Below are 25,730 nucleotides of genomic sequence, written 5' to 3' on the forward strand. Positions count from 1 at the left end.
ATCCGGCCCACAGGCCTTGAGTTTGACATTCCTGCAATAAAGCCATTAAGATTTGGCTCTTTCAGCAAGCTTGAAAGATAGCATGGTTATTTCCTGTAGGGAAATATTTGTAAGTCTCCTGATGCTTCCCCCCCCACTCGATTGTAATTGTTGCTTTGTTATTATTACAATTTGATATTTTTAATTGGGTTACTGCATGAAGTACGTGAGCCTCTCAGAATCAATTTTTTGATTGGGGAGGCACATAAACGTAGCACATAAATAAACAATGAAGAGCTCAGTTCTTCCTAACTTTTGCTTCTCTTTGTATCCCTTGCTCTGTTCTGACAAACTAAGGTGTTGTATTGGTCCCTTCAGGACGTGAATGTTTCATAAATATTAAGTAGAGGTCAAGAAACATTAGGAATTTTGACTTGTTTCATGGGATACCTTTGGAAAGTATCTGAAAGAGAGAAATAAGGATGGGAACAGAGACACTTCAGGAGGAGGAGGATTTTTAAATGGTGAGAGAAAAGCCAAATTACAAAATGAACCAGAAGAAGCTGCTCAATGAGAGATTAGAATTGAAGTGGGGATGAAAAAAGGAGAAATTAAATAATATACACTGGAAAATTTGCCTGGGAAAGGAATTTTTCAGTGGCATAGTGAGTAAGGTTTAGACCAGTGTTTTTCAACCTCAGTAACTTTAAGATGTGAGCATTTAAACTCCTCTGGGTAGAGAATTTTGGGAGTTGAAGTCCACATATCTTAAAGATGCTAATATGGAATAAAACTGATTTAGATGCAGATGAGTTATGGATGATGTCTTTACAGGTAGTCCTCAACTTGCGCCCACAATTGAACCCAAAATTTCTGTTGCTAAGTAAGACATTGATTAAGTGAATTTGCCCCTTTTAATGATCTTTCTTGCCACAATTGTTAAGTGAATTACTGCAGTTCTTAAGTTAGTGACACGGTTGTTCATCTGGTTTCCCTATTGACTTTTCTTATCAGAAGTTCGCAAAAGCTGATCCCATGATCCCAGTATACTGCAGCCGTCATAAATATGAGTCAGTTGCCAAGTGTCAGAATTTTGAACATGTGACCATGGGGATGCTGCAACCATCATAAGTGTGAGAAATGGTCATAAGTTACTTTTTTCAGTGCCGGTGTACCTTTCACTAAACGAAAATCAAAGTAAATCAAAGACTACTTCTTTTGGGGGGAAAAAGAGAGTTGTGGACAATTTGGAGTCTGACGGTATCTTCCATATAAAGAAAAATGTGCAGATTATAGTCAAAACAATTAAAGCTAATTTCCAGAATCAGCTACAGGCCATGAAAATAAAAATAAATTGATTTTTTCCAGTTGAAGGAAAAATTGGCTGGCTATACTTTCCTCGACAGAGAAACAGTACATAGATCACATATTTCAGTTGTCAGTAAAAACGTGACAATGGGTGGACATGGCCAACTCATCACTCCCATCCAGTCACATGGCTCCCCAGCCAAGCCTACCCAGGTTTTGTGGCTCCCGGTCTTTTCTGTGGGAAATGGGTCTCTCTATCTCTCTCTCTTTCTCTCTCTCTCTCTCTCCCCCCCTCCCTCCCTCTCCCTCCCTCCCTCCCTTCTAGTCTGGTAATGAAATGTTTAGAAACTAAATTGAAAAGCTTGGAGAGCAAACAACTGCCAAAAAAAAAAGAATAATTCTATTTCTATATTGAAAGAAATATACAGTATATCCAATTTTAAATAATATTTCAAGGAGGAAAGTGCATGATCTGTGCATTCTAAATCTTTTATATATAAATTTGTAACATTAAAGTAATGCATGATACATGAGATATATGGATATTTTACTTTATTTTCCCAGAAACCAGCAAATATTCTAGTAATGGGAGAAGGTCCTGAAAGAGGAAGAGTTAAAATAGGTAAGTTTTATAATTACCTGTATTTATAAATGTAAGTACAATAGAAATTAATAGAAATTAAAGCAAAACATAAATATCTCAATCACACTGAGTTACAGGTGGTATAGATAATTGGGTCCAAAGGAAAGCTTATAGGAGAATATGAGAAAGGAAAATGAGTTTCCTGTATCCATTCAGGAGCTTCCAGAATTCAGCTGAATGTGGTTAGAGGTGGGTAAGTAAGGAGCCAAATAATATGGGAGAAAGTCCCATGTTCTCCAGTGATCAGTAGTAACTTGTATTTCATTTAATTAGAGACGATACCATAAAAAGAATGTGCTCCACTGGTATACAAGATAAGTGCAAAAACAAACATTTAGAATTACCGTATTCAATGATTATAAAATATATAATAAGTTGCTAGGGTAGGTTGTTATTACCTCTAAAATTTCTAGGCTACTTCCAAAACCCCCAGAAACAGCTAATGGAAACTGCCATGGGTTAAATGCAGATGAGAAATTTCTGTGTACATAAATAGCAAGAAACTGTTTAGAGTGATTGATGTGATGTATGAACCAGTTTTAAGGATATGGATAGGAGTAGATTTCTACTGACACACTAATAACAATGCATGTTAAAGACTGGTGTTACCAGTTTCTCTGGCTCTTGGAGCCACTGAAAGGGAGCAATTAAAGTTGAGTATACTTCTTCAGCTATGACTGAATGTTTAAAAGCTTGAAGCTCTTAACTCTGTGGGTAAACTTTACTTTTTCTGTGGATCAGTACCAAAACCTGCCAAATTTCAAAATTTGTTATTTATCTATCTCTACAGAGCAATTTATAGCAGAATTATACAAGCTGTTTACTTGAGTTCATTCCAGACACCACAATAGATCATTACCCTCCAGATATTGAACTGCATATTCATGAACTTGCTTATTGTGAAAATTCATAGACATTACATGACTACATTAGCTATTTTATTAGTTTTAATGAAGTCATATTTGCACAGAAGAAATGTTTACTTCAATACACAGAAATTGAAGTCTGTTTCTGTGTCTTTGGGATTTAAATTTACAGCTTTTCTCCCATATTTTTTGGAGTCAATGGAAATTTGGCCATTTGCTTCATGCTTTTGAGATCGATAATGATAAAATGGTTCACTCTGACCAAGACTCAAATGTATACTTTTATGTTTATCATGCTTTAATTGATTATGTCAATAGCAAAAAAAAAAAAAAAAAGACTTTCCTATTTCAAAAATTCCAAGTAAAATGTTTTGTGGCATAGACACTACTTTTTTTTCTGCAAAAATGTTGCCATTCATCAATCAGAATTGTGAGTGTAATTTTTTAAAAAAAAATTATATATTTTTTTATAAAAGAATTGTGAATGCAAAAAAATCTCAATGTAATAATGTACTATATTCCATAATGATAAGTATGTAGTACCTATGTTGAGACTCGTGTTTACTATAGAACATGGATATCAAACTCACAACGTCACGTTGCTGTTACATGACATTTTGCAACGTTTTTCCTTTCGCAGATCTGGGGTGGTTGTGGCCTGTGTATGACACATCCGGCCTGTGGGCCGCCAGTTTGGCCCCTCTGCTATAGAACATAAATGCATGTGTCTTTTAATATCCCTTCTAACCAAATGTTTCCATTTTGAACCCTAAAAGCAATACAAACAAAGGTGTAAACTGCAATTTATGCTTAACATCTGCTTACAGCAGTCCTTTCCTTAGTACTTCTCATTTACCTTGCTTTATTCAAAACTGCTTTTATAAATTGTTCAGAAAATTCATTTAATGTAAAATAGGGAAGTTTAATTATTTTTCTGGCAGATGCTTTTAAAATTGTACAAAACTACTCATGTTGTGATTAAATTGGTTTCCAGTGTGTTGCTCAGATCATTTCATGGTACTGGTTATTATCTATAAAGCTCCAGAGCTTTGTAGATAAAAAATATCCGGTAACCAACAATTTTGCTACTTACAGAATTTATCGGTCTCATCTAGCATTTGATATATCACCGTTTTACTGGTCTAAGTATATGATAATTAGGCAGAAGTTAGGAAAGCTTTGTAGCCCAGCCCAAATTAACAGGGATCTAAATTTACTTATTTAAAAAAAATGATACAAAGGAATAAAAGGCATATTTCTATCACAAGTTTTATAGTAGACATTTATTTCATATTAATTTAATTGTTTAAAAAAAAGACTAAAAGACTGATGGAGGCAGTGGGAGATAGGCACAGTGTCCTTTGAATCAGTTGATTCTTTAGAGATGCCCCTCCCCCCCAATGTGTCCTTTCATTTTGACAAAGAAATCTCATGAGTGTTATTGAGTGTTATTGCCTAAATATGATCTATATAATGTCAGTATGAATAGAGTCAGACCAGTGCTTCCAAAAAAACCTTGGCCTGCCAAACCTTTAATGTTAAGCTTTCTAGTGCTTTAAATTGCAGAAAAGTGGTTTGAAGTTTGTGGGGATACATACACTCCATTCCTGCCTCAGAAGTGGGTTCCTGTACTGATTGGTACTGGTTTGCTTCGCATGCACTTTGCTCACACACATGCCACACATTGCTTGAGCATGCACAGTTGGCTGTAAATTGTTCTGCGTATGCACAGAAACATGCCGGCAATGGCAGAAGAGACCCGGGAACTGGTTTGGGGGCGTGGCCAGCCTGGGTTCCTGCTGGTTCTGCGACTCAGGCCAAATCATCACTACCAGTTTGGCCAAACCAGGAGCAACACACCTCTGTCCTGCCTACTATAAAACAGCTTTGTTTTTTTAGATTGCACAGCATTTCAGAAAACAGTTGTGATAAAGAACAGCTATTTTATAGAACCACATATAGCAATAGCAATAGACTTACATACCATTCCACAGTGCTTAATACAACGTTCCACAGTGTTTACAGCACTCTTTAAGTCAGTGACTCCTCAACCTTTTTGACACCAGGGACCCATTCTGTGAAGAGAGGTTTTTCCGAGGACCGGAGGGGCTGTGGTTCGTGTGCTGCCTGCATCCCACAAATGGGGCTTCACTTGTTTGCGCAGCCCAGTTGCTGGTTCATGGACCGGGGGTTGGGGGCCCCTGCTCTAAGCAGTTTACAAAGTCAGCATATTGCACCCAATATTTTCGGTCCTCATTTTACCGACCTCGGAAGGATGCAATGCTGAGTGAACCTTGAGCTGATGAGAATTGAACTCATGGCAGTCAGCAGAATTAGCCTGCAGTATACAGTGCATTCAGAAAGTATTCAGACCCCCTTCACTCTGTCATTATGGGGTACTGAGTGTAGATTAATGAGAAAGAAATGAATTTCAACAACTGTAGAATCAGGCTGCAGCATAACAAAATTGACAATAATGAAGGGGGTCTGAATATTTTCTGAATGCACTGCAGGTGGTTCATTTGTGCTCTGCATGTCACGAACCATATTTTTTGTCCTGAATGTCATGAATATCAGCCTTATATGTACTTTATGCTGGATATTAAAATATTTGACTGTACAAGTTTTATATCAAGTCTATTAATCTGAACAAGAATATACATTGTTTTAATAATGGCAAAGTGTTTGGAATTGCATAAGGCAGTTATATTTCTAATGGTTACTCGGAACATTTCTTTTAGCTTAAGTTATGACATATTTGATATAATACAGTAAACAATGGTGTTATCTTCATTGATGAAGTCAATTCAAATCAACACACATGTTCAAAAGCACTTATAGTTTATGCTGTTAAGGGAGTGGCAATAGGGAATGTTTGTAGCTGCTAGCATGGATGAAATGCATTTCTAATGTAAAGTTTTGAGTAATATTGTCCATGCAAATACATTGTTTGGGATGGGAGGAAATAATAATATCCTCAAACAGGTCTTATAGGAAAGTTCTAGATAGAGCAGCAATGTAAGATTGTGTACTTGGCTTAGATTTGAGATAAATGAGGCATTGATAATATCAGGAATAGCGGTATAGAAGAATTTATTTTAGAAAAGTTTTGTTTGGTGTAATACAAAAACTGATTATTTTGCAGCTGATATGGGTTTTGCAAGGCTATTCAATTCTCCTCTGAAGCCCCTGGCAGACCTTGACCCAGTTGTGGTGACATTTTGGTATAGAGCTCCAGAATTGTTACTTGGGGCACGGCACTACACTAAGGCAATTGGTAAGTGTTTTGATTTAAAAAAATATAGCTCAATAACTATCAGTATTATCAATGTGCATAATAAATGTAAGAGTTATAAAGTTCTTAAGTAGTTCAATACATTAAATATCTACTCCATTTCAGAAATAAAATACAGTTCTGTTAATTCATACAAAGCATGCCCACCTTAAAAACTACCATTATTGGAGAATATTTCCCAAATTTTTTGAATGTGTTTCTATCAGACTTAATATCTTTTTATTCCAAAATATCCAACAGCCATTTCCTTTTCTGGTCTTCTGGTGTAAAAGATCCTGTGTTTTAGGTCGTCTCTGTCCAGAAACCATCTGTATCTACAGGAAAAAGAGCAAAATATTCTTATCAAATTATTTCCTCTGTCTACCTTCACCAATCTGGGTTGTCCAAGTATATATGGACTGCAACTTCCAGGTTCTCCAGCCAACAGAAGCCCTTGAGAATTTTGGGGTTGCAGTTCTGACAAATTTTGGTGGTGCCTGTTTTAAGAAGATTTTCTTTTTGCCGATAATTTTAAAACCTACTGGAGTTGAAGAGTTGAAGAATATACTATGCTGATGCAGCCATATAAGATCATGCTCCTCTAATGGCCACTTAGTAATCATCTTCTAGTAGTTTATCTATCAATTTTATTTGATTGACTGAACTGACTGATACTACTGCAGAACTATTATCTACAGTAATTACATGACTGCTTTCAGAGATCATCCTCCTTTGTTGTTAGCTATCTCATATATTTAATTTTTTTGGCTTATTATTACTCATTCCTCTTCCACACTCGACGTTGCATTGTTTATCCTGGGAAAGAATAGCCCATGTGTCTGATTCTCTAAGGAAATAATGGGGGCGGGGGAGATGTTCAGGAATGACATAGAGACAGCTAAACAGTGAGGTAACCTGTGGAACAGGTAGGCTCTCTTACTTGAGTTGTGAAAATGTAGAATTCTGAATATCATTCAGGTAGTCCTATTTCTATGATTTATTCAGGTTCTTCTATTTCTATGATATATTAATGAAGTCATTATATATGCTTTGGAGATACTGCCATTGGACTCTATTGCCTAGTGTATTAGTAATTCTTATTTGAAAAAACAGAAATATGTATGTGGCAGAAGAAGGACCAAGAATTTTTTAAAATTTCCATTTCCATTCTGTCATGCTCCTTTTCTCGTTGTCTATGCCCTTTTCAAAGTAATATTATTATAAATGTGATCCTGCGTACATGTACAGAATGTTGAATTTAAACATGAGACATGGATTTTAAAAAGTAATTTTCCTCTATTCCGATTCCTGAATCCTAGTGGTTAAGAAATATTCTGGGTGTAAAATAATCTTGGTTCATTAATCTTGTACTTTTAAGAAATATTTAAATGTTCCTTGGGATGGGGAGGGAATCATCTTTCAGTTTCTCTGCTTGCCTTTCTTTTCTTATTGGATCTAAGTCTCTAATCTTACAAGATCAGGAAAAAAATCATAGGTCTATTCTGAACATTCTTTTTATCCTTGCTGATCCAAAATGGATGCCCCAGAGCCATGTCCATTACTGAAAATTATCCAAAATTTGTCTGAAAAAATACTACTACTACTACTACTACTACTACTACTACTACTACTACTACTACTCATCATCATCATCATCATCATCATCATCATCATCATCATCATCATCATCATCTTTATTGTCATTCTACATATATACAACAAAATTGATTTAGCCTCTACTGGTGCAATCCATAACAAAAATACAAGACAACATGAATAATATAGCAAATGGTCCTTATACAAGTAATTAGGGAGAAACCAGTCACGTTTCCATGTATTCAGGGAGTGAACGTAGTTGTATTTAGGAGTCTGACAGCCCATGGATAAAAGCTGTTTTTAAACCTGTTTGACTGGCTATACTTCTGTGTCTTCTGTCTGATGGTAAACGTGAGAAAGGACACTGACCAGAATGTGAATCATCCCTAAGCATCTTCCTTAACTCTGTTGAAACAACGAGACCTGGCTATGTCACCCAGTGGGGGCAACCAATGGTTTCTTGTGCCGAATTAATCTTTCTCTGTAATGCCTTCCTGTCCACAGCTGTTGAACCAGCATACCAAACTGTTATATAGTATGTAAGGACATTTTATATCGTAGACCAATAGAAAGAGGTCATCAGCCGTTGTTCCACCTGATTTTTCCTCAGAACTCTAAGAAAATGAAGTCTCTGTTGAGCCTTAGTAACTACCAGGGACATCTTGTTTTTCTAGGTAAAAATTTGGGAACTTTCTTTAAAGGGTAAGGGAAATAGGAACCGTTTAACTTCGGGAGGCCTCATGTTCCTATTCTCAGTCATTAGAGATGAGTCTAGCTTGTTTTTTTGGGTTTTTTTTTGTAGAAAACTTAATATTTCTTCCTTGCCTGTAGAGGAACTTACTTCCCTTCAGTGTTTTGAATTCAGCTGTATGTTGAATTCAGCTGTATATTTCTCCTGCATTGCATATTCCACTCTTGCAATTGATAAAACATATGAGAATGGAAGAATAAGGTGTAAACATTTGATCTTGCATATGTCAGGCACAGGCAAGCAAATCCACTTGTGAAAAGTCAAGAACTTTATTGTGTTCTATCTATATTACAAGATTCTCCCCAGACTGCTTGCCTTCTCTTGGGAACAGCTAGATAAGGTTCCATGGAACTTGGAACTTGCCTCTTGTGGCTATGCAGCAATTCAAGGCTAGTTCCCTATTTGATCCCTTCTCCCTGCCTGACTGGGAATTTCCCAACAGTATGGTAATATAAACATGTCAACCCTTCGGTCGCTTGGATATACTGTATTAATCTACTTCCCCTCCTAAATAGAATGGGAACATTGGGCCTGTCTTCTGATGCCCAGATAAATACTTCATAATAAGTTAAACTACTATTCTTGATCAATGCATTCTCCAACACTGTCAGTTTATATTGGAATAGGAAATTTATATCTTCTGATTTGATGTTGTAGAAGGCAATCAAACATATAGGATTTGAAGGACAGGAGGAAGAGTCATTACCAAGGAAAAGTCAGATAAGTGGGCTTGAGCCTAGACCAAGAAAATAATTTGAGAAAATTTCTCAAGCAAGCCCTAGATAAGGGGGAGACAGGACAGACACACTGACATGGAGATAACAAGGTTACTATTGGCCCCACAATGTTAAAGCAGACTTAGGAACCAATGCCATATAGCTCAACACTATTTTTACTATGACTACTATATAATAACAGAATCTTGCAAGTCTGAATGTGTTTTTGCCAGCACTTAATTTTATTGTCTGAAGGTAGGAGCGGCTTGAGACAGTTTCTCGAGTTATTTTCTTGGCCCAGGCTCATATGCTGCTCTTTTTGTTTACTTATTTAAAAGATACACCCACTACCTTTTGGGTGAGGCTTCAGAATTACATGCAGAAACAAGATAATACTTTCAATATATAAAATGTAGTCATTGGTGATGAAAATGAAACAAAGATATAGAATGCAGATGACTTGGACTGAATTGGACAAAAACACGTTAAAGCTAATTATCAAGCTTATTTTGAGATGGTGAAGGTAACAAAGAATAATTTTTCACTAACATTGAATTCTTCACAGTTTTGTCCTGCAGGGATTTTTCAAATTCTTTTTATAGACTAATTAAAGGGGGAAAATCCTGGCTAAAGTCTTGCTTACTTGTTGAATATAGATAAGATTGCTCAGGATGCCATGAACTGGACTTCATGATTCATGCAAGTCATTATTGTTGAAAAGTTTGTGAAGCAGCCACATGAACCTAATAAATGATGTGACTGCTTCAACAGTTCAAAGAGAGATGCTTCATGTATACTCCAAAAGCACCTCTTTACAACAAATTGTACAACCATAGTATCTTTATTTCTCTTCAGAAGGCTCGTGATCAAATTTCTTCAGCAATCCTATGAAGGTTTCCTTCTTAATATACCTTCATTGTCAAGTTCTACCCAAAGTAGAGTTATTGGTTCATTGAGTTCCTTTTACTTGTACTTAGTTGATCTGGCACATGGAAAATGTAGCATTTCAGAAAATATAGTCTTTCAGTATCCAATTTAGCAACTTAATTTGCCCTTCCAGAGTTTTAAAATTATGGTAGATTTCCCCCCCCACACACACACCAATGATGCTGGTATGCAGTCTGATTTCTCCTACATCCCCACCCCACGTGTATTAGCTGTAATGAATGTGCAGAAATTCTGTTTCATGAGATCCAGACATAGAAAGATTAAAAAGACATGTTAGTAGACCCGTCCATCTAGACTGAAACAATTGAAACCCAGAAAAATCAAAGGCCAAGAAACCAATCAAGAGGGTCAATATCCCCTCTGGGTTTTAAAAATGGAAAAGGCAACCTCCATTTTGTCTTTGCTTTCTGCTTCAGTATTCCCCCCCCCCCATTATGGCTGGCTGAAGACAAGTTCAGAGCAAAGCCTCCAGCCAGCAATTACCAAGATGAAAATTAGTGAAGTTGGACAGAAAACTAACACTAGTGAAGCTAGTTGTAATATAGCTCCTGTTCTTGTGAGAAGCAGGTGGAGGAGGAATAATTCATTTTTTGCGCAAAAGGCAGATGTTTTTACCATTAGGTAGCATTAAACCTCCTGAACTACACATGGTTTTTGCACCTTTAGCCTCAACTACTATGTGGGTTTTTGTTTTATGGACTGAGATCTAAGTTATGTGAATCTGTTTTGAAGTATGCGCATTTGTTGAGACCCTGAAGCTGATGGAGCAGTTTCTAGCTCATTCCTTTCAAAAAGTAACTGTTTCTTTTTTTTCTTTCAAGTTTTTTTCTAAGTCTTGAATCTAGATATATGAAAATCTTGAAAGTTCTTAATGAGCCAGAGAGTCTCATTCTGGGAAAGGAATCTAACTGATAGCACAGATCTCCAGGCATTTTAAAGGAACAGGGTTATCACTTGCATCTTGATAAATCAGCAATAGAAGGGGATTTTCCTAGAGTAACATGACTGGTAGCATTCATAGTTGATTGTGCCAAAGAGTTGTAGGGAGAATTGGCAGAATCATCTAAGCTGGTTTTGGAGACCCATTGTGGGAATCTATGGGATTTCAAGGTATCATATTCTTAATCCATTATTCCAACCCATTTATATAAACTTACTTCATAGGAAATCTTCAAACTGTTCATTACCCAAGAGATAGATACCGTGTAAGGACTTTTTTCTTCTTTGCAATTGATATAGATTGTGACTATTGTATTTTTCAGAGTATAAGATGCACCAGAATATAAGATGCACCTAGATTTTAGAGGAGGAAAACAGAGAAAAAAGTATTCTGAACCAAATAGTGTAGTAATGTATTATTTAATAAAATGCCGGTATAGCAGAATTTTTACAACCATGTATACTTTTTACAATTCTGTAAAATCAACAGCAGTATTAAGAACCATCATCACTGTCATTAACAAAAGAGGAGAGACTTGAAGGTTCAAGCACTCCTCTAATTTTCTGGAAACCCCAAGAACTCTTCGTCACTGGTGTCAGAATTTAGGAAGCTCAGTTGGTCACAATCACTTTCTTCTTCGCTACCTTCATAAATGATATCATCTTCAGTTCTATCTAAGGCACTGCTATTGCCACATTTTTTGAAGGATTGTGTAACAGTTTCATCCTTCATTGAGTTCCATGAGGTTTTCACCCATTCACAAACTTGAGTGATAGTGGGCCTCCTTATTAATCCAGAGGGTGTCAGAGGATGATTACCAGCAGCCATCCATTTGTTCTACTCGTCTCGCATGTAGATTTTGAATGGCTTGTTGATGGAAACATCAAGAGGTTGCAACTGGCTGGTAAGACCCCCCAGGAATTACAGCTAGATTGGTCTTCACTTCTTTGAATTTTTTCTTAGTGTTGTCAGTAATATGTGCTCTAAACTGGTCAAGCACTAATAAACCTGTTTTTTTTCAGAAGCCCTCCAGGACGTTTGGACCACACTTTTTCAATCCATACTTTCATGCCATGCTTATCCATCCATCCTTTTTCATGGACATGCACACAACACCTTTTGGAATCTCTTCTTTTGGGAAGATTTTCCTTTTAAATATTAACATTGGTGCCAATTTGGTGCCATTTGCACAGCAGGACAACACAACTGTGTAATGTGTCTTCTCATGTCCTGTAGTTTTTACAGTTGTGCTTTTGGCACCTTTGACATCAACAGTCCTGTTTGATGGCACATCAAAAGTTAGCGGGACTTCATCCATATTCCCAATCTGGCCAATCTCAGGTATGGCTCATACTACATTCGGAGTATAAGACAAAAAGGTGTGTCTTATACTCTGAAAAATACAGTAGTTGGGAACAGTCCTAGATTTTGAAAAAATAAATAAATAAACGTATTAGATTTTCCTAGTAAAATAAATGCTTTTTATTTTCCCAGTATGCTTTTCTGGCTAGATGTCCTGACTAATCCCTAACATGATTCTCATAGAGTGCAACCTTAAATTGAAGCTTTGGAAGTACTTTCTCTTAGCTCCTGTTTACTCACTAGAGATTTCTATTCACAATTTGACACCATCTGTCATCTCTAGCTAAAAGATGCTTAGCTCTGTCTTACCACAGACTCCAGATAATAAGCTGGCTATGTTTGTGGATGATATCAAACAATTCAGAGTAGCAAATTGAAAATGTGATTGTGAAAGGATTCTGAAGGATCTCTTTAAACTGGGGTGAATGGTCACCCACATAACAAATAGAGTCAATTTTAGTAAATGTAAGGCAATGCACAATGCCAAAACTCTTGTCTGAACATACAGTCCACTGATGTGATCTGAACTGCCTATAACTAAGAAAAGTATCTTGAGGCCACAACTCAGTAAAGATGTTGGACAACAGCTATGAAAAAGGCAAATTCTATACTAAGGATCATTAGAAAAGAGATTGCAAGTAAAACTCATAACTTGGTAATCTCTTTGTACACATCTTTATTTGCTTATTTATTTGTTAGATTAGTTTGCCATCCATCTCACTTAAAGGTGACTTGAGGCAGTTTACAATATTAAAAACCAGTAAATCCATTAAAAATAAATGTTTCTAATAACAGTAAAAATTACGAGGAATTTTGTGCTCACATCTGGAATATTATGCAGAAAAACTGCTGGAAAATGTGCAGAAAAAGCCAACTAAAATGATCAAGGCATGCAAACTCTCTGGGATAAAAAAACTAGAATTTTGTATATTTGTGCATAATATGCACGACATGGAGAAAACAATTGGGGGAAATTTTTTCCTCTTAAAATATTGGTACCACGAATCCTTTGCTGCAGCTACCTGGAAGGAGAAGAGATAAAAGAGGTAGGAATAGCAATAGCACTTAGACTTATATATGCTTCATAGTGCTTTTACAGCCCTCTCTAAGCAATTGACAGAGTCAGCATATTGCCCCCAACAATCTGGGTCCTCATTTTACCCACCTCGGAAGGATGGAAGGCTGGGTCAACCTTGAGCCGGTGAAATTTGAACTGCCGAACTGCAGCTAGCAGTCAGCTGAAGTAGCCTGCAGTTCTGCACTCTAACCACTGCACCACCTCAGTGCATAACTAACCTTTGGAATTCATTACTACAAGATCATGAATAGGTTAGGGTTGGGTAGGATAGGATAGACAACACAACATAATTCAATTCTTTATTGGCTAAGTGTGATTGGACACACAAGGAATTTGTCTCCAGTGCATATAAGATCACAGTGTAGCTATAAACAGCAAGTAATAGGTCATGGATCCTAAATCATTAGAAACAAATAGGAGAAGATAGTAGGAAAAATGAGAAAAGATGTGAAATGATATAGCCTTCAGTTGACACAACTCACACCTGACCCATCACAAGACCCATCAAAAAGACCTATCACAAGACCTTACTGACCACACAAAGCCCTTATAAGTAGAAGATTATGTCCAGGATGTGAGGGGTCTGTAGATATGTTCTCAGCCCTCTTTCTCATTCTGCAGTATACAGATCTTCAATGGAAGTCAGGCTGGTGGTGATTTTTTCCCCCTGTCCTAACTATCCTTCGAAGTCTGTACCTGTCCTGTTTGGTTGCTATGCCAAAGCAGACAGTTATTGAGGTACTAATGACAGACTCAGTAAATCCTCCTTAGAACTGTATCAGCAGATCCTTGGGCAGGATGTGCAAAATTTATTGAGGCAGGAGTAGAACTTACAGTTTCCTTCTGAGCTATGAACCTTTCCTAGACTTATGCCATTCTGGGAAAATTGGAGACAGTTTGTGGTGTTTGTGGTGTTCTTGAGATGATCCAGTCTCTAAACAGGATTGTTTCATCCAAAATGATGTAGGAGGTTGATGATTCTAAGTAAAATAGGATGGGCGCTGAATAGCATTTTTGTCTATTTTATTTTATTCTGTCTACTCTTTCATGCCAAGGGAGCTGTTAAAAATATAAACTTTTAAATGAAAATATGGTAATACCTTACTCATTTGAAGTAGGCTCTCAAGTGAAATTTATGCATGATTTGTTTGTCTTGTTATAATACTACTACTTAATTTTTTTGTCTGACTGTTATATACCTACTGTGACAAATAGTTAAATGTAATATTTTATTTTCTAAAAAACTCTTTCAATTTTATATCTTATTTTCTTTCCTAGATATATGGGCTATTGGCTGTATATTTGCTGAGTTATTGACTTCAGAACCTATATTTCACTGTCGTCAGGAAGACATCAAAACAAGCAATCCTTTTCATCATGATCAGCTTGATCGCATATTTAGTGTCATGGGATTTCCTGCAGGTAATTCAGTGACCCTTAAAACATTATAAGAAATCTTTGATCTGGATTGTTTTCAATGAATTGATTTTTTTTCTTCATGTATTCCATTCAAATACAATTTTCTCATGGCTTTTGTTCAGCAAATTCATATGCTTGAACAGGTAGCCCTCAACCTAGCCCACAACTTAGCCCAAAATTTCCATTGCTAAACAAGACAGTTGTTAAATGAGTTTTGTCCCATTTTATGACCTTTCTTGTCATAGTTATTAAGTGAATCACTGCAGTTGTTGAGTTAGTAATGCAGTTGCTAAGTGCATCTGACTTCCCCATTGACTTTGCTTGTCACATGACCCAAGGGCACTGCATCCATCATAAATACATGCCAGATGCCAAGCATCTGGATTTTTATCAGATAATCACAGGGATGCTGCAACAGGTGTAAGTGTGAAAAACTGTCATAAGTCACTTTTTTCAGTGCCGTGGTAACTTTGAACAGTTATTCATTAATGTTTCTAAGTCAAGTTACTGTAGAATACTGAGTCGACTATAGAATATAGAATTGACTGTTTCCAGTAGCTTATCTTGGGCTTCTTTAACATTTTCCAAATTTTTATTTTACAAAGATAAAGACTGGGAAGACATTAGGAAAATGCCAGAGTATCCTACACTTCAAAAAGATTTTAGAAGAACAACGTAAGTTATATATTTCTGGTCATTATATTTTAAATATATAATTATCGGTAGTTTTTATTATTTTTATTTGGGAGGTTTGGTAGTAAGAAGAAGCATGATGTTTGGACATTAAGTTTCATCCTTCTCTATATAATGGGATAAATTCAGTACAACCAAGAAAGTAATTTAATTTAGACAGTATGCTAAATCTCAATTACCATTTCTTTATAGAAAGAGGGAGTAAGTCATATTGAGATTTTTATTACAATACATAATTCTAAACCATGAGTTGTGGCTATTATACATGCACTTACCAACTGCAATTGAAACTGGCAACTAAACAACACAGTCATATGAAATAAAACATCACATTACCATGCCCAGCTTATAATGTCAATTAAGCATGTGTGCCGTAACCATGACTTTCACTTCCTGCAAGCTTTCCCATTGATTGCTTGTTTAATGCCAGCTTTGAAGATTGGAAATAGCAGTCACATGTCTGTAGGATGCTGCAACCATCATATGTGTGCCCCAGTTACCAAGTGCCCCAATTGTTATCACACAACTTCAGGGTTGCTGCAGACCACATGTTCAAGGACCACTTATACCAGTGTTGGTGAATCTTTTCAGCACCAAGTGCTGAAATGGGAGCATGCATGTGCATGCGTGAAACCGGAAGAGCAGCCGCCCGGTGTGCATGTGGGTGCCATGAAGATGATCTTCCGGTTTCCAGCACATGCATGGGTACCAACCACCTGGTCTTCCAGTTTCTGGCATGCATGTGCAAGTGAAGTCCAGCTGGCCAGTGTGCATGTGTGTACCAGAAACCGGAAGATCATCTTCCTGGAGCACAAATGCACACCGGGCAGCTGCTCTTCCAGTTTCCCTTGCTCCCCTACATGTGAAGACCAGCAGACCGGCATGCCGGAACCCAGAAGAGCAACGGGCAATGGCTCACGTGCCCAGAGAGATGGCTCTGCGTGCCACTTCCGGCACGCATGCCATAGGTTCACCATCACGGACTTATACATTTCCTTTTTAAAGCTGTTGTAACTTGAAATGGTTGCTGAGATTCCTTTTTGAGTCTTAAAATACAAATGCTTTCTATGTTCCAGTTAGATTACTATCATTTGATGTACAGGTTGTCCTTCAGCTACTTTAGAAGAAATGGGGCAGCCTTCTGTCATATGACACCAATTTTTTTCCTGGAATTTAAGGATCACCAGCCAGAGTCCAGGTGTAAATTAGTGGCTTATTAAGGCAGATACATGCTATTAACTGCCTGTGTCCTTATGAATAAACGATCAACCAAAGAATTTATGATCAGTATCAAAATGAACCCTAGGTCAAATTTAAAGATTCTTTTTTCAGTAATCTAGTTTAATGGATAATTGCTTTTTAGTTGCTCTGTTTAGAAGTTGAGAATTAGATCCTAACAGGGACAGTAAATTATATCAGTATTGAGAGAGTTGCATTGTTTCCAGACTCACATCAACATGTAGCAACTTGTGCCCTTCACACAAGTTGTTCAGTTTCAGTTCCCATCATCTTTAACACTTTGAGAGTCATAGATGCTGATTATTGGGCTATGTGCCTGGCAAATAAAATCTTTATTGGAGGCCCTTCTCCAGATATTCTATTACCTCTTGGAATTTGTGTTGATGAATAAAACAAAGGTTCAGATTATCACACTTCATTCCTGAGCATGGTCGACCCTATTTTCTTAGGTAGTACTGCCATATCTGGTTTCTAAAATCTGCACTGCTTTCTGTATCTCTTTGCTGTTGTTCTGGTGGAGTTTTGCAACCCATGTATGATAGTCTAGATGTTATCTTACTTTTCTTAAGCATTGGATAAGATTTCATCTGCATTTTCAGAATATATGCTTCTGTTTAAATTTTTATTTCTAATTTTATTAACTTTGGTGAGGGGAGAAGATATGCATTACTCAATGGACACAAGGTAGTTATGGAATATAATGGCTCCTTCAAGACTACCAGTAATTGATTTTATTGGGCATTAGCATTCTTGCAGTTCACATCCACAGATCTATGTGTGGACTTGCATTCTGTGAATCTGAAGAAGTGAGTTGCTATTCACAAAAGATTACCATATGTCCCAATGAAGCTGATTAGTCTTGAAGGTGCTATCAGACTCCATATCTACCTGTATTTTATTACCTTGGCTTCTGCTGCCTATTGCTTTTATGCTTTAATTGTTATTTTCACATTAGTCATTTCAGATTTTGTTAAAAAGGAGTATTAATTGAAGTATATACATGCACATTACGATACATGAGAGAAACCTAATTTAGTGTATCTTTATAACTCTTTTAATTATTCCACAGTAGAGCCTATTTCAAGATTAGTTTTATCAGATAAAATGGGATTGGCACCTGTATATTAATAAAAGGTGCCACTGCTATCTGTGGTATGTGGTTCATTGTATGCACCAGGAAATAAAAGCTTGTGAAATGTAATTAACATGTAGTAAAACTTTTTTTAAAAATTTGGATGCTACATTATTCTTTTGATTTCGTTCAATGTTTCTCTTTTCAGATATGCCAATAGTAGCCTCCTCAAATACATGGAAAAACACAAAGTCAAGCCTGATAGCAAAGTATTCCTTTTGGTAAGTGACATAGAAGCTTTATTTTTCTTTTTAAGTAAGTTAAACTCTTAGTATCAAATACTGTAGCAGTAGAAGAAAACTTTGTTGCTGCTGAAGTAATTTTTTGTTTTGTAAAGTTAACAGCGTGAACCTTTATATTTCTCCTTAGAAGTAAGCTCTATTCAGAGACGTTGGTCTCAGGGAAAGGATATATAACTTGGCACCTTTACTATATTCTGGGAGAAAATGAGGTTTAAGATGTACAGATCTAAAATATAATGCATAAAAGAACTTAAATTCTTTCCAGTGGCCAGAATATCCTAGTATTTTTCATATTATTTAAAGTTTTACCTACACTGACAATAATAATACTTAATAATTCATGTATTAACTAATTTTTAGGTTTATATCTCCTCTTTTAAAATTGTAAAAAAAAAAAATGGCATGCTTTGCTTTCCGTTTCTCCCTAAAACACCATGTGGCATAGGCTGAGCTGAAAATACTGGCTGGGCCAGTCATCTACTCAGCTTCCTTGTCTGAGCCAGATGCTCCATACGGTTCTGTCATTTATTGCCAAATTCATCCAAACAACTTACTTTCCATTTCTGAATATTAATTATGGCAGGAGAACTAGTATAACAGGAGCCTTCTGTTAGCTCCATGTTTAGATGGAGGGCGAACCTGTGTGATGGAATGAAGCTTAGATCAGATCAGATCCTATTGCCTGCCAGAATTGTTTCCCATTTTCGTGCTGGGCTATGATCAGTGTAAGGGAGACTTCTACATTTTAGGTTTTCTAGTTTATGTTTTCTGATTTTTTAACTATATGATACATATTTTCTGTATATAAAATCCCATAAGTTTATTTGTATTTGTTTTATTTTAGTATTATTGGTCATAAAACTAAATACATAATGCATGTCATTGAGTTTTACTGAGAAATTCATACAAGCTGGCTTCTTTGCAGCTTCAAAAACTTCTGACTATGGATCCGACTAAAAGAATTACCTCAGAGCAAGCTTTGCAGGATCCTTACTTCCAGGAAGACCCATTGCCTACATCAGAGTATGTTTTTCCCTGTTCTTTGTAGCCCTTCCTCCACTGCTGTATAACATAATTTACTTTTCAAATAACTCTCTAAACTTATATTAAAATAAAATAATGGCCGTAATGTGTGCTTGATTATATCTCTGAAATATTCATTTTATAACATAAAATATTTTTATAATAATAGATTACCCAAGGTTCCATTCTTAAAGTAGTATGCATAGTAGGGACATTTATATTTAAACAGAATTGAATGTAGAAATAGATGGAATATACTCCAGTCATTTATAAACATTTTTTTAATGCTAGTGAAAGATTTCACTACAATTTACAGCTTTCGAGGAAATGTTGCAGAGGTGATAGATGCCGTACATGACATTATTATCAGCTTTTTCTTTGGATTTCCCCCCTGCCCCCAGCAAGTTTGCTTCAATTTCTATGCTCTTTTACTGGGTATTAAATCCTTTTAATATATGAAACATCATTTTGAGTAAACACGGATAGGACTGCATAGTAAATTACTTGAATTTTACCCTAAAGGATGAGTACACTAGATCTGTTTTGTTCAGTGAGGTAATAAAGGCTTATTGATGGGGAAAATATTATTTGCTAAATCCTTTTTAAGCATCAGTAATGCTAAAGTTATGTTAGAAACACTTTTTGAAATGAATGCTAAATTAGATAGAAACTTCAAACCAAAAATTCTTCTTATGCTACACATACTTAGTGTTTTTCAACTGATATGAATGAAAGACTGATATTGAGTGATATTCTCAAAAATAATTATATACTTTTTATATTATTTTGGGAGGATTATAAAGAAAATGGTATGTGCTACCATCTTGGTACCAATACCTAATTATTAGTGCTTTTGGCTGATGGTTTTTTTGAAGGAAATAGGAAAAAACAGCCTTTTTCATAATGAATTTTCTGATGCACATAAATTGGTGCAACAAAACAATTCAGTTATTATTATTATTTTTTTACTAACGTATGTTGCTGTAAAATATTAGTACAGGTAGTCCATAAGTTACAATCAGTTACTTAATGACTGTCAAAGTTACAACAGATTTCAAAAAAGCTAATGATAACCCGTACTCCAAGTTATAATTGCTGTGGCCCCACACTCCCATGATCAAGTAATCACATTTGAAGTGCTTGGCAACTGCATTCTATTTACAACTGGTTGCAATGTCTTGCCATCACATGGCTGTGATTTGCAAATTCTTTTGCTGTTTTCTAGCAAAAAATGCCTTCCAGATATGCTGGGTTTGCTTAACAACCACATGGCTGCTTATGACCACATGATTTGCTTAAGTACTATGGTGCCTTGTTTTATGACCATCGTAAAAATGGTTGTAAAATTAAGTTCAATCCATGTGATTGTGACCAAAATGAATTACGGTTGAAATTCTGGAGTCCACTATGATCATAATTCAAGGACTCCCTATAGATGCTGAAAAGCATGGAGAACAATATGGAACCTTTTGGGCTTCAATAGCCTAGAGTTTGAACAGTTCCCCAGGATCACTTACTGGACACAACACAACAGAAAGGACAGAAACTACTGCACAAATGCCCCTGAGGCTCAGTTCTCGGTTCTACCAGATTGTTCACATGGTAAAAGGTATTGAAAGATATCAAGAGATCCAGGGGAACTTGCAGGAATTACTGTAATCTCATCCAATTTCTGATCGAGACCATACATCAAGGCAACCAATTTCAATATCACATTCTAATCCAAAGCAGAGGTAGAAAATTAAGCATTTTTCATTGTCTTTTGTGCTGTAGAACAGAATGTAGGTTTAGATTCTCAGATTGATAAGAGATTTATTAGCTATTTTCAAAATAATCAACAAGCTCAGTCTGACCCTTCTTCCGGGTCGCATGGAAAAGAAGCAGAACATTCCCATCTTAATTTTTCTGTTTGCTTCCAATCTAGGCTGATGTTATAAATCTGACATAAAAATTGAAATGGTCTTCACTCTGTTCTAGCTCTTATATATTTTAAAATTTCCTCCACTTGCATATCATTACTCTACAATTATACATTTATTGTTAAATTTGGGGGCCTGATTCAGCATTGTGAGAGGGGAGAAGTATTTAAGAGGAATAGTGACAAACACATGGACTACGTTATGCATCACTGCCATGGCATTAACAATATTGTCACAGTCAACATCTTTGTAATGGATCTATCAAGCACTTACAGGAACATTCGAAAAGATCTTCCATCACTGCAGATTTATGGCAGACATCAATTTAATACTGATGAGAAAGTGATTTGTCCATGATAATAGAATCACATGGGATTCCTCACCATCAGTTCCACCTATCAAATTATGTGTGTAACATGTTGTAAATGTGGAGTCAAATTCTAATTGGAAAAGATCCATAATTGTCATAGAGGGCATGAAACTCTGAGCTGCTTTTAACATGTACAATAAAACACCTTAAGATAAGGACACTAAAATAATCAAACATCAACCTGAAATCACTATGATTAGTTCAGGAAGAAAGACATTAGTGATTTCTAGCCATAGTTTGTGCAAATATGTCCTGTGTGTAACAACATATTGACCATATTAAAATGAATGCAAATATTTTTCATTTCATCACATTTCTGCTAAAGATGTCCAAAATTTATCTGATCTCTAATAAGTTTTGTAATAAATGTAAGATTTCAGCTAACATATACTGGTGCAATTCCACTGTATTCTTCTGTTCCAGTGTTTTTGCTGGTTGCCAGATTCCATATCCCAAACGAGAATTTCTTAATGAAGATGAGCCAGAGGAAAAAGGTGATAAGGTATAGTTCATAGACCATGTTACCATCAGTAAAAAATAATGATGTTTCTGAGGGGGAAAGCTTATAGAATATCAAAGGTTACTGACCAGGATTTCTGGTCAATATGATTGTAATGCAATGTCATGGGACATACTCAAAAAGAACTGCATGTTGATATGTGATAATTATAAGAAATTAGATTGCTTAAATCTGAATAATCTTTAGTAAATTTAGATAATGGAAGTAACATATAGCTGGAATAAAAAAGGGAAAGGTCTTAAACCCATATATACTAATAATGTATTTAAAAAGTCATCAATTGGCAATAAATATTCTGATGGGGTTTTTTGTAGTGATGCTGTGTGAGTAGGCGGATGATATAAGAAGGGCATTGCTCAGTGACAAAAGATCATGCATTCTGAAGGGTCCAGGTGCAGTCCTTGATATTTCTCATTAAAAAGGCTCAGGTACCAACCTTGAAGACCCTGAAGAACTACTGCTATTCAGTATAGGTAATTTAGATGGAAAGTCCCTGTTGATGTACAACAATGCCCCATGTTCCTATGGCAGCAGAGAGAAAAATAAAATAAATTAGAAACTTCAAGAAGGGCTTCATACTATCAAAGATCAAAATAGTGGGAGCAAGCCAAAAGTCTGTTAAGAATGAGTATAAAAGTTTCAGGACATGAAATATTCTAGTAAATGATTTCCTTTTGTTCCCATGAAATAATATTTCAGACATATGTTTGTATTCGTTTATATATTCAATTCATATGGTTTCCCATCTCAACAAGTGACCCTGGGTAGCAAACAGAATTAAAATAAAATGAAAACAATCATAAGAATTAAAATATAAAACAGCTAAAAACAGTATCACTAGTACATGGGTGTCAAACTTGTGGTGTCCCGTTGCTGTCGTGACATATCGCAATGTTTTTTCTCTTCATGGAGCTGTGGGTGTGGCTGCGTGTGACACATCAGTTTGACACCCCTGCGACTAGTACAACCAAGAAGCTTCCTGTTTTGATTCTGAGATTTAAGGGGGAAAAATGCCACTTTCTGTGACATTAAGTCTGCTGAATTCTAAAACAGAATGTAAATAAGTTTAGTTGTTGCAGATGTTAACAAATGGCTCCAGCTGGTTAAATTTCAACCAATTACATTCCATCGGCTATTTTGGCCTGGGGCAACATCACAATCATATTCTTTGACTAATGCACAAATGCAGATTATAGTTCTAGCTGGCATTTCCCATAGGACAGTATCGTTCCTGAATATTATGTCATCTATTATAGTAAAAGTATAAATATGGCTTTAATTGTAATTCTTGGCAGTGATAACAGAGTTGCATAATTAATGAGAGGAATTTTATTTGGTTTGTGTTCTTCTTTTTTAATCTCACAGTGAAAGTTCTTTATTGCATTGAGGCATATGGAAAAAGACATATTGACTTCAAAGCCTTTTGTTTAAAAGGGTTGTTTGGCCATTGTTATACCTCAACATTTAATTGCACTTACTTTCCTGAAAGTTTATACTCAAAAGTCTACAAACATTGGGACCAAATGTTAAAAGAATAATCATCTAGTTTGACTCTTTAGATTTGCTTAAGGTTTGTTGTTACGTTGCCTTCTTTTCTTGTCCTCAGACTATTCCAAACTTTCTGCTGCTCCTTTGTCCTCTTTTTAGTTATATCAGTTATAAATTTACAAATAACTCAAGGTGGCAAACATATCCAACACACCTTTCTCTTCCTGTTTTCATACAACAACAATCCTGTGAGATGAGTTGGGCTAAGAGAGAAGTACTGGCTCAAGATCAGCCAGGTAGATTTCATGACTAAGGCAGGATTTGAACTCACCATGTCCAGCTTTCTAGCCTACTGCATTAACCACTGGACCAGGCTGGCTCTTTTTTTAAATAATTGATGGAAGAAGATATGAAAGTAGAAAGCAAAGCAACACGAATCTTTAAAAAGCCATTATTTGTAGTCTTTGCTCTAAAAATAAATATGTTCAACCATACCATTGTTTCAAAAATGGAAGGAACAAGCAAAACCTGTTATCGTGTGTATATAGGGTAGTCAGAAGAAATTGGTGAGGCAATGAAAGAACTATATTCATTTAAGAGGCACATATGTGTCACATATACTTTAACTCATTTTTTTTTAAAGATGGCCACTGTAATATGTTTAAAAGACATTCAAACAATGGCTGAATAAATGGAGAGCACCTACCAAAAGAGGGAATCCAATATAGAATTTAAACTATAAGCTTGCTTATCGTTATACCATGCATTTTCCTAAGGAGTCTACACAGTCTTCCTTGATTCAATTAGCAATCTGATATCAGATGAGCAAGAGAAGGTCAGCCAGTTATATAAAAGATTTATGGCTCAGTGAAGTTTAGCCTTTCTCATCCTAGTACAGATGTTCCTATCTCCTTAGGGTCTCTAAACATTATATCAACCTTACTGAGCCAGTGTATTGCTTGTGTACATTTCTAGAAATGCTCTGTGGAATAAGAACTACCCTAAGACTAAACTCCATGATAATCCCAGCTCTCTCTCCTTACCTTGGATTTGATCTAGAATCAACAGCAGCAGAACCAACATCAGCAACAAACAGGACCTCAGCAGCAACAGCAACAGCAAGCAGCACCTCAGCAGCCGCAGCAACCACAGCCGCAAGCAGCACCTCAACAGCAAAACAGCACCCAAACCAATGGAACTGCGGGGGGTGGCGGGACAGGAGGTGGCGGGACTGGGGCAGGTCTCCAGCACAGCCAGGACTCCGGCCTCAACCAGGTGCCTCCAAACAAGAAACCACGCCTTGGGCCTTCAGGCACGAATTCAGGCGGGCCTGTCATGCCTTCAGACTATCAAGTATGTTCCTTTTTTCCTCTCTTCTTTATATCTTCCTTGGTTGCTTTGCAAGGATTGAGGGGAAATGGGTTAGGAAACGCCACCATAGAATGGCTTGTCGTAGAACTTGAATGTTTTTATGGACCCTGCTCAATTTATGAATGTGTGTATGGATGAAAGCATGTATTCCTGAATAAGAAATAATTTATTGCCACTTTTCTAGGTAAATCTTGCTCAAGAGAGTTTTCAAAGTTTGAGAAACAGGTGTTACAGTTAATCAAAACAATACCCTTTGTTTTATTATAAGGTCCAGTTCAGTGAGGTGAAGCTTTTTGCATTTTTTTTTGCTGATAGTACTATAAAGTTTCACAAGTAAAGTTTATTATAAAGTGTTGCTAATATTCACAGGTAGTTACAGGTATCAAAGAGACAGTAATTCTATATCCTTCCTTGCCCAGCCATTTGATTGGTAAAGATATTGGACCATTTCCCATAATTCTTAACTACCATGGAGCATAATGACTGGAAATGCATTGTATTGTTATTATCAAATACATTGAAATATAATGCTTATGGAAAGTAATTCATAATATTGAGTGCAGGAGTCTGGTCGTTACATGTTGATGGTAATCATCTCTGTAGTTACAAGGAGTAATATTCTCTTGTGACTCTTTAGTGTCTGTTCCACTGGGCTCTGTGTATTATCTCTAGCATGTTTATGATTTCATCTGGCCATGGTAACTGCAACAACAGTCATATGATACATTCATTTTCACAAAATTAAAATATATTAGCTGTCACAAATAATAGTATGTGTGTATATGTGCATGTATTTTCATTAAATGGTTTCTAGAAAGTTAATACAGAAGTATCAGTACATATATTCAGGTCT

General features: G+C 36.2%; 1 protein-coding gene across 4 annotated transcripts in view; it reads left to right on the top strand.

Moving 5' to 3' along the window:
- The window catches only part of CDK19 (cyclin dependent kinase 19), a 92,193-nt gene that overhangs the window by 60,397 nt on the left and 6,066 nt on the right, over window positions 1–25,730 (top strand). For all 4 annotated transcript variants that reach the window (XR_015697074.1, XM_087718646.1, XM_087718647.1 and 1 more), the window contains exons 6-13: window positions 1,852–1,909; window positions 5,942–6,073; window positions 14,740–14,883; window positions 15,486–15,555; window positions 18,093–18,165; window positions 19,112–19,209; window positions 21,922–22,000; window positions 24,566–24,859. Coding sequence is in view for 3 of the 4 variants with exons in the window: in XM_087718646.1 (XP_087574772.1) it covers window positions 1,852–1,909; window positions 5,942–6,073; window positions 14,740–14,883; window positions 15,486–15,555; window positions 18,093–18,165; window positions 19,112–19,209; window positions 21,922–22,000; window positions 24,566–24,859 (948 nt within the window). In the remaining variant the exon portion in view is untranslated. The remainder of the gene's footprint in view (window positions 1–1,851; window positions 1,910–5,941; window positions 6,074–14,739; window positions 14,884–15,485; window positions 15,556–18,092; window positions 18,166–19,111; window positions 19,210–21,921; window positions 22,001–24,565; window positions 24,860–25,730) is intronic.

The sequence above is a fragment of the Thamnophis sirtalis genome, unplaced genomic scaffold (genome assembly GCF_051295495.1).
Source record: "Thamnophis sirtalis isolate CommonGarterSnake01/CBP01778 unplaced genomic scaffold, rThaSir2_p1.2 scaffold_6, whole genome shotgun sequence".
In the NCBI taxonomy this organism is placed as follows: domain Eukaryota; kingdom Metazoa; phylum Chordata; class Lepidosauria; order Squamata; family Natricidae; genus Thamnophis; species Thamnophis sirtalis.